This window comes from Bufo bufo, chromosome 1 (assembly GCF_905171765.1).
Source record: "Bufo bufo chromosome 1, aBufBuf1.1, whole genome shotgun sequence".
Lineage (NCBI taxonomy): Eukaryota > Metazoa > Chordata > Amphibia > Anura > Bufonidae > Bufo > Bufo bufo.
This window is the reverse complement of record NC_053389.1, coordinates 812,253,154-812,267,025: the sequence shown is the minus strand read 5'-3', so window position 1 is coordinate 812,267,025 and position 13,872 is coordinate 812,253,154. Positions and strand designations below refer to the sequence as shown.

Here is a 13,872-nt window from a genome sequence, read left to right as displayed (position 1 = left end):
TCGCTCATCCCTAATTAGGACATCTCCACATTCCACCTCCAGGAACTTTTATGACACCCTATTCTACATCCATAGACATACTCTTCCCCTTTGCTATTCTGGGAAAGCTTTCTAAAAGAGTGTGTCTTTAGAAATATTGCCCATTCATTCAGAAGAGCATTTGTGGGGTTGAGGTCAGGGCTCTGTGCAGCCAAATTCTTCCACACCAAACACACCCAACCATGCCTTTATGGAGCTTGCTTTGTGCACTGGGGCACAGCCATGGTGGAACAAAAAATGGTCTGCCCACAACTGTTCCCACACAGTTGGAAGCATGTAATTGTCCACAATGTCTCAGTATGCTGAAGATTTCCCTTCACTGGAACTAAGGGGCAGAGGCTAACCCCTGAGAAACACCCCTCACCACTGCATTATCCCTGCCCTAAACTTTACAGTTGGTACAATGCAGTCAAGCAATTAACACTCTCCTGAGTTTTAATGTGAATTCAAAGATTCGAGAAGTAAATAGGCTTAAGAAGGGTAAGTGAATAAAAATATTTACTAAGTGTGAGCAAAATAAATAGCAATAAATTACCTGGCCTGCCACAACGTAGTGAACTCATGTTGCCATGCTACCAACATGGTACATAGCCTACGCCCCATGGTAATACAGAGAGAGAGATAGTAAAACCACACCATCTTACCCAACTGATGTCCTCAGTGAAGCTGAGAGCTTTGTCTCATGCATCAAACCTTTCTGTATTTAGTTTCTTTTCTTTCTTAGGATGTCCACTGTGCAGTATGCATATCCTGAGCTATCTAACCACTCAGGAATGCAGCCTACAGGTCAATAGGGGTCTTGTATGTATTGTACCAACCATCTCACTACATTAAAAGTTAATATAATAATTAGAGGGGAAAGAACCAATCAGAACTTAAAGGGGCTATCCAGGAATGGATAATAATGACCTATCTTCAGGATAGGTTATCATTATCACATCGACGGGGGTCAGAGTCCCAGCACCCCTGTCGATCAGCTGTTTCAGGAAGCCACCACACTCACCGGAACTCTGGTGAGCACAGGCGGCTCCCAGGAGCTCTCCAAACATAGTGCATGACAGTACACAGTACAGCGGCTGTGCTTGGTTTTGCATCTCATTCACTTCAATGGGGCTGAGCTGCAACTAGGCAATGTAACCGATGTATAGTGACGTCACGTGGCCTAGAAAGATGCCGCAGCACTCACAGAGCCTTTTCTAACGGCTGATCCAGAGAATAGGTCATCGATCTTGATTACCAGATAACTCTCTTAATTATAAATATCCTTACAACACATCTTGGCATTCGCTAAACCCAGACTTGTCCATCAGACCACCACATAAAGAAGCAGGATTCATCATTCCACACAGCATGTTTCCACTGCTCCAGAGTCCAGTGTCGGTGTGCTTTACACCACTCCATTGTGCTTGGTGATATAAGGCTTGCATGCAAATGCACAGCTATGGAAATCCATGCCATGAAGCTCACAGCACAGTCGTTGTGCTGATGTCAATGGCAGAGAAGGTTTGGACTCTGCAGTTATGGAGTAATCAGAGCGTTGGTGACTTTTATTCACTATGCTACTCAGCACTTGGAGACCCCGCTCTGTAACTTTCTGTGGTCTCCACTTCATGGCTGAGTTGCTGTGGTTCCTTCCACTTTACAATAATACCACTCACAGGTGATTGTGGAATATCTAAGAGGGAAGACATTTCAGGAACTGACTTGTGGTAGCGGTGGCATCCTATTATAGAACCATGCAAAAATTCTGTGAGAACTTTAGAATGAGCCATACTTTAACAAATGTCTGACAGAATGCATGGCTAGAGGCTGGATGTAATACACCTGTGGTTATGGCAGACTGCTGGGCTAGAGGTTGGATGTTATACACCTGTGGTTATGGCAGACAGCATGGCTGGGAGCTGGATGTCATATACCTGTAGTAATGGTAGACTACAAGGCTAGAGGTTGGATGTGATATACTGTACCTGTGGTAATGGCAGACTGCAAGGTGATAGGTTGGAGGTCATACACCTAAAGTAATGGCAAACTGCACGGTTACGGGATGGATGCTATACACTTGTGGTAATGGCAGACTGCATGGCTAGAGGTTGGATGTTATGCACTGTGGTAATGGCAGACTGCATGGTCGGGGGCTGGATGTTATGCACTGTGGTAATGACAGACTACATGGCAAGGGAATGGATGTTATACACCTGAAGTAATGGCAGACTGCACAGCTACGGGATGCATGCTATACACTTGTGCTAATGGCAGACTGCAAGGCAAGGGGCTGGATGTTATACACCTGTGGTTATGGCAGACTGCTGGGCAAGAGGGTGGATGTTATATACCTGTGGTAATGACAGACTGCATGGCTGGGGGCTGGATGTTATACCCTTTTGGTAAAGGTAGACTGTATGGCCAGGGGCTGGATGTTATACACCTGTGGTAATGGCAGACCGCAAGGCAAGGGGCTGGATTTTATGCACCTGTGGTTATGGCAAACTGCTGGGCTAGAGGTTGGATGTTATACACCTGAGGTAATGGCAGACTGCATGGCGAGGGGATGGATGTTATACACTTGTGGTAATGGCAGACTGCATGGTGAGGGGATGGATGTTATGCACTGTGGTAATGGCAGACTGCATGGCAAGGGGATGGATGTTATACACTTGTAATGGCAGACTGCATGGCGAGGGGATGGATGTTATGCACTGTGGTGATGGCAGACTGCATGACGAGGGGCTGAATGTTATACAACTGTGGTAATGACAGACTGCATTGCTAGGGGATGGATGCTGATTGCTTCTTCAACAGACTGCAAAATATTTACCATTATAGTCTGAGGGAGATTTGCAGGAAGCACGGCTCCATAGGAATGTATTGCTTTGGTAACCTCGAGTCTTCCTAATTCCTATGTCTACCACAGAGAATGAATGGCTTCCTCCATCTCAACACTGGACCCGTTCAGGCTGCATGAACACTGCACTCCCATGAAAAGCTGCCTCAAATGCCGGGATTACAATTGACCATGGCAACTGAGGTGTTAATTGACTGAGATTAGCATCATTGCTGTATTACACAGCTGGCCTTCATTACATATGGAGTGGTCTCCTTACAGGGCACCATGATGTAACTGTGCATGTTGGAGTTGATGGTTTTCTGAGGAATGCTCTACTATGATAAATGTACTTGGGCACACAAATCATCAAGATCCGTTGCTGGCAGTTTTCTTTCAAATTGTGACCAATGACGTCCCAGATGTGCCCAATGGGAGACAATTCTGTAGATGCTGCAGGCCATGGTAGAGCATTTTGGCCATGCAGGCTGCTCACAGTATCATGAGCAACTTGCTTTATGGTGTTATCATGTTGAAAAACAGCTCCTGGGACAGTTTGGAGAAATGGTTGTACTACTGGTTCCACGACCAAATAAATGAAACGCCAAGCTGTTAGTGTACCTGAAATTAAGACTAATAGGGTCCGGCTACCATACATTATGCCACATCATAATCTCAGGAATAGGACCTTACGTTGTGATGTGACGTTCCCCTGTGAAGGCCTCTTAGTGGCATCGCCCACATGGCATGAGGTTAATGGAACACCTGTAGTTTGACATCTGGCTCGTAGCCCAATGCCTTGCCTTCTGATGGTTTTTGTAGACGCTGTGTGCTTCCCTAGGCTTGGGATGTGATGTCCACTTTCAGTTGCAGTACAGAATAGATCACTGTGTACCATTCTTCTAATCAGATGATTCGTCCATGCAATGGTCTGCTTCTTTGCATCTTTTTCTCTCAGTTTGCAACAAGTGATGATAATTGGCGCAATGAGGAACAAGAAGCATCGAGCAATCATCCCACATGACTTGATGTGATTTTTTAGGTTTCATGTGGCTAAAAAACTTTGCTTTGAATCTGGCTTTTTTGCCCCTACAAAAGGCCACAGATTGGAGCTAGGTGCATGAAAATTTGAACATTTGCATATCTTAGTGACACCTTCTACACTCCCGATTTGCATAACCTTATGACTTGTCCTTCTTGGTGCTACAATTTGAATGTTGAGGATCATCATCACTATAATCCCCAACATCACTCCTGTCAACACTTAATCCGCAACCTCACCGACATCATCACTGTAATAATCACCATTAGTGTTGAGCTAATCTAAATATCCAAAGTGGAATTTAACCCGAAGTTTACAAAAAATTAGATTCACAATTAATCCGAATTTCCTCGCGCTTCATGGTAACTACCGTATTCTTCGCTTCCGTCCTCCAGTACTAATGAGCACTTCCATAATTAAAGCGCTCATTAGTATTTACCTCATAAGATGCAGGGACATTTTCCCCCCACCTTCGGGGGGGGGGGGGAATGTGTCTTATGGGGTGAAAAATACAGTAATAGTTTTTTTCCTAAAATGGTGGTTACACGTGTTACTAAGTGAAAGTAAGAAGCCCATGAATGCAAAATGACCCATAACGCCATGCACCCAGCGAATCCGCAAAGAGCCATACCCTGTGATGTCAAAGCCCTTTAAAAGCCTTATCCTGTGCGGTCTCCGAGCATAGGGAGAGATGTAGTTCTGTTGTGCTAGTAATAGTAGTGCTGACGATCTTTAGGAAAAGAGAATACTGAATTGCCAGTGTGAAAGGGACAGTGCAGGGACAGTGCAGGGACTGTAATCGGGGTGAATAATCTGTCTAATACTACTGTTATTGGGGTGTCCACCTTGTTTAATAGATAAGCAATTCTATTACGCCGTCATTCTCAAAGTGGGGTGAATAACTGTCCAATGCTACTGTTAGTGGGGTGTCCGCATTGACGCAGAATAACTTATTTTACATATACAGTGGGTCCAAAACACAGAAGACATGCAAATATTTCCATGACATGTTTTCCCTGTTTTGGACCCATTCTCATTTTTGCCTTACAAATACTGATCAATTACTGACCGTGTGAAGCTGGATGCTCAAAATACAGGATCCGTTTTTTGGGCTGTTCTTCTCACGAATAAGAAGGGAAAAATAAACAGTGACGTCAACACAAACTTACTGCTGACACCCTCTCCACTGTCATGGAGCCACTACTTGAATCAGTGGCTAACAGAAACGTTATCTATCAGTCAATGTGGAAACAACAGAAGGGGTAAAATAAGACAGCTCTTTCCCACTATATTAAATTCTTGGGCCACTGCACAGTTAAGTGAATTAGGCTAGTTTCACACTAGCGGCAGGGGAGTCCGGCAGGCTGTTCCGGCGGGTGAACAGCCTGTTGGATCCGTCCTGTCGCTAGTTCACGTGTGCCCCCGGACTGCCGCTTCGTCCCCATTGACTATAATGGGGGCGGGGGCGGAGTTCCGGCGGCAGCACGGCAGCGCATGGCGAGAGGCAGCCGGACTAAAAGTACGACATGCAGTACTTTTAGTCCGGCTGCCTCTCGCCATGCGCTGCCGTGCTGCCACCGGAACTTCGCCCCCACCCCATTATAGTCAATGGGAACGGAGCGGCAGTCCAGGGTCAAATGTGAACTAGCGGCAGGATGGATCCGACAGGCTGTTCACCCGCCAGAATAGCCTGCCGGACTCCCCTGCCGCTAATGTGAAAGTCCCCTTAGACCTCACACTAACATTGACCTGGAATACTCCAGTTATTTGGTCAGATAATTCCAGCAGTTACTGTATGGTGACCCAAAATCAGAAGCCAATCCAACTCTCAAATAAGGTATCATGAAAAGATCAGCACCTGTTCTGTGTTTTTTACTCGTAACTGACCAAATAAATGAAATGTGAACTGAGCCTAATATTGACACACAGTCATTCTACAGCTTACAGAAGGGATTCAAATGCATGTGTTTGCACTGCCACAATATGGATTAAAAGATGCTTTTTTTTCCCTCCACTACTTTATAGGTACTGCCTCCATGTTTTTCTTTTTTTCCACTAAAGGGTCATTGGGACACCTGCAGCGGCGCACAGTGTGTTTTTTCTTTTACTGAAGGCCGCTGTATGATTTCCTTTTGGTTTAGCTTGGGATTAGCTAGGACTGTTGGTGGCCTGCATGACAATGCACACATCCATATACTGTATGTGACCTGTCTGTCATTCATTTTCTTTTTTTAGGCTTTCATGGACTTTTTCTCCCGCTCCCTCCACTATGAGTACAGATCTGATGGGATTACAGTTCAGGTACCAGTATTACCTCCACAGCATTACCTCCGTTCTCATCAGCCGTCAGACACACTGTGATGAAGGTCGGAGGTTGACATGACACCCTGTACCCTGGTTTTGATGTTGTCTTATCTGACATGTTCTGATGGCCTGTCAAAGCCATGAAGTAACAGCAAAATTGTGAATGCAGCTCTGGATGTGGCTGAATCATAAGACATGATATAATAGCAGAATTGTGACTGCTGCTCTGGCTATGACTGGACTATAAGACATGAAGTAACATAAAAATGTGAATTCAGCTCTGGAGGTAACAGGGGTATTATATGTGAAATAACAGAAACATTGTAAATGCAGCTCTGGATTTGACTTGAGTATATACGTTGAACAGCAAATTTGTAAATGCAGCTCTGGAAGTGACTGGGGTATAAAACATTACGCAACACAAACATTGTAAATGCAGCTCTGGAGGTGACTGAATCATAAACTCTGATAACAATAGCAGAATGATGACTCGGGAGGGGGGCTTTAAGATAAGACAAGAAGTAACAGAAAATTTGTGAAACCGGCTTAGGATGTGACTAAATCATAAGACATGATGCAAAAGCAGAATGATGGCTGCAGCTTTGAATGTGACCAGGGTATCAGACATAATGTAATGGCAAAATTGTAATTACAGCTCTAGAGGTGACTGAATCGAGACGTGATATGATAGCAGAATAATGACTGTAGATCTTGATAAGACTAGAATATTATACATAATGTAAAAGTAGAATGATGACTTCAGCTTTGGATGTGACTAGAGTACAAGACACGATGCAACAGAAAAAAAGATAACTGCAGAGCTGGATATGACAGGACTATAAGACATGATGTTACGGCAGAATTGTGATTACAGCTCTTGATGTGACCAGAGAATTAGACAGGATATAACAGTAATACCCTATAATGAACTATTCTCTTTGCGGTATGTAAATAAAGGATCCCGAGTCATATAAGCCAATGAGAAGGAAGCTTAGTTTCATTACATACAGCACAATAAAGAGACGCTACGTAAAGTGACCGCTACCCTCTGTCTCCTCAGTCTGTTATACCGAACTTAGTGTCCACCAACATGACCTACAACATAAGCACCAGCATTCTGGTGAACACCAGTGATGACTTTGTCCGGGAAGCTCTGAACACCGTAGGGTACACCCATCGTACCAACGGCTGCCTGTCTCACGCCATCCAGGTACAACCAACTTACCTTCTCAGACTATACTTACCCTTTAAATAGACTCTGGAAGAGTCACATATTTACTTTTCTTATTTGCTTTCAGGGTTACATCATTGATCACCTGATGACCGAGACCTTCATGAACTCAAGCATCTGTCAGTTTATTGCCGGCGGTGCCATGAGAATGATTTTCAAGTTACAGAAAGTGAACTAGAGAAATCAATAAAAAAAAAAACAGGGAAGTTATACTGTGTACTGTCTATCTGTACAGGACCAGATACTGAGCACAACACCCAGCATACAGGAGAAGAGAAGTGGTACTGTGCAGTGCCCATTGTGAGGGTTAGCGCTCTTCCAAGGGTCACACTTACAGATTTCTTGTCAGACCACGTATTTTTCATATCAAAAACAGTTCTCCGGCCCCCAGGCTGTACAAATACGAGTTCCTTTGGGGGATTGTGCCCCAGTAGTCCTCCCAACTCTGGCCTTGTGACCCTTGTACCGCAGACGTCACTGCGTCCCCCAAATTACAGGCTGTCACTTAGCCTCGTAGTCCCGCAGCCTACCCGGCTGAGACCACTACAAACCTCTGCAAGTCTTTGGTCTCAGATAAAAGACTCTCCCAGTCTGACACCCTGGGAGGTGCTTCATCCCAGTCTGATTATCGCAGACCTCACCTACGATCCTCTCTGGACCAAGGGAACACCCATCCTGGAAAGGTTTGGATTGGCAGATCCCACTTCCAGTCCTATCTGCCAATCCAACTAAAATCCAGCCCAGAAAATACCAAAACCAACCTTGTCTAAGCAACCTACATGCTGCTGAGACTATTGCATCCCGGATTTTAGCTATCCCACCCAGCTGAGGTATCTGAGTGGGATATACACACCTTCCCGTACTGTCCACCTTATCACACCATATATACAGAATAAGAGCAGATACTGAGGATTACACCCAGTATCCAGGACAAGAGAAGTGGTACTGTGCAGTGTCCGTATATACAGAATAAGAGCAGATACTGAGGATTACACCCAGTATACAGGACAGGAGAAGTGGTACTGTGCAGTGTCCATATATACAGAATAAGAGCAGATACTGAGAATTACACCCAGTATACAGGACAGGAGAAGTGGTACTGTGCAGTGTCCATATATACAGAATAAGAGCAGATACTGAGGATTACACCCAGTATACAGGAGAAGTGGTACTGTGCAGTGTCTATATATACAGAATAAGAGCAGATACTGAGAATTACACCCAGTATACAGGACAGGAGAAGTGGTACTGTGCAGTGTCCATATATACAGAATAAGAGCAGATACTGAGGATTACACCCAGTATACAGGACAGAAGAAGTGGTACTGTGCAGTGTCCATATATACAGAATAAGAGCAGATACTGAGGATTACACCCAGTATACAGGACAGGAGAAGTGGTAATGTGCAGTGTCCGTATATACAGAATAAGAGCAGATACTGAGAATTACACCCAGTATACAGGACAGGAGAAGTGGTACTGTGCAGTGTCCATATATAAAGAATAAGAGCAGATACTTAGAATTACACACAGCATACAGGACAGAGAAGTGGTACTGTGCAGTGTCCATATATACAGAATAAGAGCAGATACTGAGGATTACACCCAGTATACAAGACAGGAGAAGTGGTACCGTGCAGTGTCCATATATACAGAATAAGAGCAGATACTGAGGAACTCTTTTTTAATTTTATACAAAAATACAAAAACGTTGCCATAAAATTTTCAAAACAAGGTATAAAGTATATACACTTACCCTACTGGCCCAGCTACATGCATACTATCTCATTCATACCTACTAAAAAAAAATGGAGAAAAGGAAACCTAGCCTAACGTAAACATCCGATCCGGCTGAGCCCCGACTATATACAAATGTATACAAATTAATCAGAACAGAAACTAAATTACAACTTCTTACAATAAAAAATAATAAACATAAAATAATCATAACAGAAATATCAAATAACTCTAATAATTTTTTATTTTTTTATTATTAATTTTTATTTTTTTATTTTTTTTATTTTAATTTTTTTTTTTTTTTTACACACATATATGAGAAAACAAACCTATACTAACCCTACCAATCTATCTATCCCATCACCTTCACCCAGGGCCAACCTCCGCCTCTTGTCCCTCCATGAGGCCAGCCCTTCCACCACCACCCACACCCAGCCCCTCGCCTCATGTCCTCCTATGTCCGCATAGTCCAGGGCTGGATGCAGGTCTCCCCATACAAAAATATGAACCCCCCCACCCCATCCCACCCAACCTAACTACACCCCACTTACCCTATCATACAATATATACATCTTATAACAACCATATCAATCTATATAAACCAATATTAAAATCCACCCGAAGGCCCAAGTTCAGTCATTTGCAAACCTTTCTTTAAAAACTCATCTTAAATACAAAACAAAACCTAATGTGAAAGCCTCAGCCCAACACCAGGAAAAGTGCTACTGAGGCTAAGGCACATCAAAGGTGAAGCCTCTCCAGATGTAAGAGACCCCATCCGTACCCACTTTCTCGCACTCAAGAGAGCGAACCTTCGCCAGGTAACTTAGAATGTTCCTACACACCTCTTCCACAGGGAGGACTTTCTGCTGGGTTGAAACTAAACACTGTGCGTTCCATGTGAAGTACCTGATCACTATGCTAACTATAAAAGCTGTGCATGGGTCCCTTCTTCCCAAACCTTTGAATGCTCTATAAGCCCATTCCGCATAGGAGAGGTTGGCTAGCCTAGGCCAGCCAATGGATGCACCCACCCGTTTGTATACCTCTGTATTAAAGGGACACTGAAGCAGGAAGTGCTCCATACTTTCCAGTATGTCGCCACACTCCTCCCGGGGACAACCCCTTTCATCAGAGTTCCTGTACTTCAAGTTGTCCCTTACATACAGCTTCCCGTGAAAGCAGCGCCAAGCCAAGTCCCAAAACTTCAAGGGGATCCTTGCCGAATTTAACAACTGTAACCCCTTGTCTAGATCCCGGCTTGGGCAATCCTTAAGGGCCAGGGGCTTCCAGAAGTGGGTCAACAAGACCCTCTCGTCAAGGGATCTCCTTGACTGGGTCTTGATTTCCCTCACTCCCAAACCCCACTGGCGGATCACCTTCAGAATCGGGGTGACATAAGCCGGAAGATATCCGTGAGGTGTACGCAAATCCTTCACTTGCCCTCCTGTCTCCCACTCCTGGAAGAAAGGCCGAAACCAACCCCTGCAAGAGACTACCCACGGAGGAGCCCTCTCTTTCCAGAGGTTTGCCAGGTTGATCTTAACAAAGGTGTTCACAAGGAACACCACTGGGTTGACCATACCCAACCCCCCTAATCTCCTCGTACGGTATGTCACCTCTCTCTTGACTAGGTTCAGCCTACTCCCCCATAACAGTTGAAAGAACAGACTGTAAACCCGAGTCCAGAGAGGTTCTGGCAAGACACATACACTGGCCAAATAGATAAGCAAAGGGAGAAGGTAAGTCTTGATCAGGTTCACCCTTTCCCTGAGGGTCAAAGACCAACCCTTCCACTGGTCAACCTTCTGAGCGGCGACCGTGAGCCTGCTGTCCCAATTTTGGGTGGGATAATCCCCATGGCCGAATTGAACGCCTAGGACTTTGGCTGACGACTGGGGCTCTGGGAGGGTGTCCGGGAGACCGAAAGATGGATCACCCCCTCCCAGCCAGAGACTCTCACACTTATCCCGGTTAATCATGGACCCGGAGACTTCCGAGTAGCGTTCTACCTCCGACATCACGTATTCCGCCCCCCCTCCCGAGGACACGAAAACAGTGACGTCATCGGCATACGCCACCACCCTCAGAGTGGCTTCTGTCTCCTCCAGACTCATCCTGACTCCCGCTAACGGTCCCCGATCAATCCTCCTAATAAAAGGATCAATCGCAAACACGTATAAGAGCGGGCTCAATGGACAACCCTGGCGGACTCCAGACCCGACCTCAAAAGGGCTGCCAGACCAACCGTTCACCAGCGGGAAACTCTCTGCCCCTGCATACAAGATCTTTAGCCAATCGACAAACCCTCCCGGCAGGCCATATTTCAGAAGGACTGCCCAGAGGTACTCGTGGTTAACCCGATCAAAAGCCTTTGCCTGATCTAAAGCCAGCATGTACCCCTTCCAGCTACCCGCCCTACTCTGCTCCACTGCCTCTCGGACACCGAGCACAGCACTAAACGTGCTTCGGCCTGGAACTGAGCAATGTTGGGTCTCCGAAAGGAGCCGGGGTGCAAACTGCACCAACCGTTTAAACAGTATCTTGGCCAGGATCTTTCTGTCCGTATTGAGAAGCGCTAATTCTCAATACGGCTCGGATCTTTACCCTTTGATATAAGGATCAGAGCTGACCTCCTCATTGACTTCGGCAGAGCACCCGAGGAAAGGCACTCATTGAATACCTTAGTCAAGAGGGGAACCAAGGAGTCCTTAAAGGTCTTATAAAACTCGGATGTTAAGCCATCCGGGCCTGGCGACTTCTTTAGGGCAAGCACTTCGATCGCCAGGCTGACTTCCTCTTCTCTGATTTCTTCTATCAAAACGCCAAGAGAGAGGTCTACTCTTGACTCAGGGATGGTTTCAGCCAGGAAAGCCGAAATCCTGTCCCGATTCAGATCCTTCTTCCTCAAGAGGCACGAGTAGAAGGACTTGACGATTTCCAAGATCCCTGATCTGGACCTATCCAGAGATCCCGTACCATCGACCAGTCCCGTCACCAACTTACTTTTCACTGACATCTTACAGTTTCTGTAAGGGTCGGGCGAGCGGTACTTCCCGAAATCCCTCTCAAAAACCAAAGATGTGTGCCTATCGTACTGGCACCTCTTAAGCAAAGATTTCACCCTGGAGAGATCCTCTCGGCTACCTCCAGTCGAGACCAGTTGTTCGAGTTTCCTCCTCAGACCCTGATACAAGCGGTACCTGTCCAGGGACCTGAGGCTCGAGAGCTGGCGGAAGAATTTTGCCACCCGATCTTTGAATATCTCCCACCACTCAGACTTAGTGTCACAAAGATCCAGCAACTCTACCTGACTCTGAAGGAAGTCCTTAAAGGATTGTCTCACCTCTGCTTCCTCCAGGAGGGCCGAATTTAGCTTCCAATAGCCTCTTCCCATTTGGGGGGATTCTGCAACATTCAAAGAGAACATAATCATACAGTGATCGGAGAATTCCACCTCTACCACCTCTAAAGGTGAAAAGGTAGTCTCCTCCTTTAAATAAAACCTGTCTATTCTAGACCTAATCTGACTACCTCTATAATAAGTGAAACCACCGTGGCCTGGGGTGTGCCTAATGTGGACATCCACCAGGCGAGCCTCGCTAGCTATGCTATTCAGGGATACACTATCATAAGCCAGCCGGTTTCTGGCGCCTCCCCGGTCTTGGGACCTTGTGACTGTATTAAAGTCCCCGCCAAAGACCACCTGCCGACTCGTAAAAAGGAAAGGTTTGATCCCCATAAAGAGACGCTTCCGATCCCACCTGGTTTGGGGACCATAGATGTTTATCAGGCGAAGCTCTTGACCCTTCATGAGGACATCTAACATCAAACACCTCCCCATTTCTAACTCAATCACTCGTCGGCTTTCTACTGGTGCGGTAAAAAGAACCGCCACTCCGCTATACGGCTCAGCCGCAAGAGACCAATATGATGGACCACACCTCCACTCCTTTTTTGCTTTATACACAGCCGCCAAATCTGGCAGCCTGGTCTCTTGCAAAAATAAAATGTCAGCTTCAACCCGGCTGAGAAAATCAAAGGCTGCAAACCTAGCCGCATCCGATTTAATACTGGCGACATTAATGGTCGCCAGCGTCAACGGAGTGAGTGCCGCCATACAGAGTGATTAAGTTAGACGGCCTTCTTCCTTCCCTTCCCCTTCTTGTTCTTCTTCTTACCCCTCTTGGGGCTACCCCCTAAGGTGGCACGATCTCTTTTGAGAGAGACAGTGGTGTCCATCTCATTAGTCACCATCGCCTCCCCCTTCGCACCACCCTTGTCATTCCCATTCCCAGTGTCTGGACCCGCCCCACCTCCCGAGGACCTTGCATCCTCACCGGAGGGAGGCGCGGGCCCTTCCAGAGGCTCCTTCTCTTGCCCCTCCGGCCCCCCACCTTGAACCTCCTCCCCGGAAGAAGAGGAGGCGGAGATCTCATCCAAGGTGAGGTACCGGTTGGAAAGATCCAGGGGAAGAGAGTCAGGATTAGAGAGGTCCAGGGGGAGCTGGCTTTGCCTTCCACAGGCACTCTAGTCGGGCTAGATCTTTTTTTGGTCAGACGTTTCCTTCTTATTCTTTTAGACTCTGTCTCACTCCCCTCTGTTGCACTCTCGTAGCAAGAGGACAGAGTCACCTCGGAACGGTCTAGTCTCCTGAGTTCCTCATTCCCCTCGATATCCCCCAGGATCTCAGCTCTA

General features: G+C 46.1%; 1 protein-coding gene across 3 annotated transcripts in view; it reads left to right on the top strand.

The window, feature by feature from the left end:
* The window catches only part of LOC120986580 (very-long-chain 3-oxoacyl-CoA reductase-like), a 148,750-nt gene extending 141,103 nt beyond the window's left edge, over positions 1 to 7,647 (top strand). For all 3 annotated transcript variants that reach the window (XM_040415239.1, XM_040415238.1, XM_040415241.1), the window contains exons 9-11: positions 6,138 to 6,203; positions 7,267 to 7,416; positions 7,505 to 7,647. In XM_040415239.1, the coding sequence (XP_040271173.1) occupies positions 6,138 to 6,203; positions 7,267 to 7,416; positions 7,505 to 7,615 (327 nt within the window). In that variant the 3' untranslated portion in view covers positions 7,616 to 7,647. The remainder of the gene's footprint in view (positions 1 to 6,137; positions 6,204 to 7,266; positions 7,417 to 7,504) is intronic.
* The last annotated feature ends 6,225 nt before the right edge of the window (positions 7,648 to 13,872 follow it).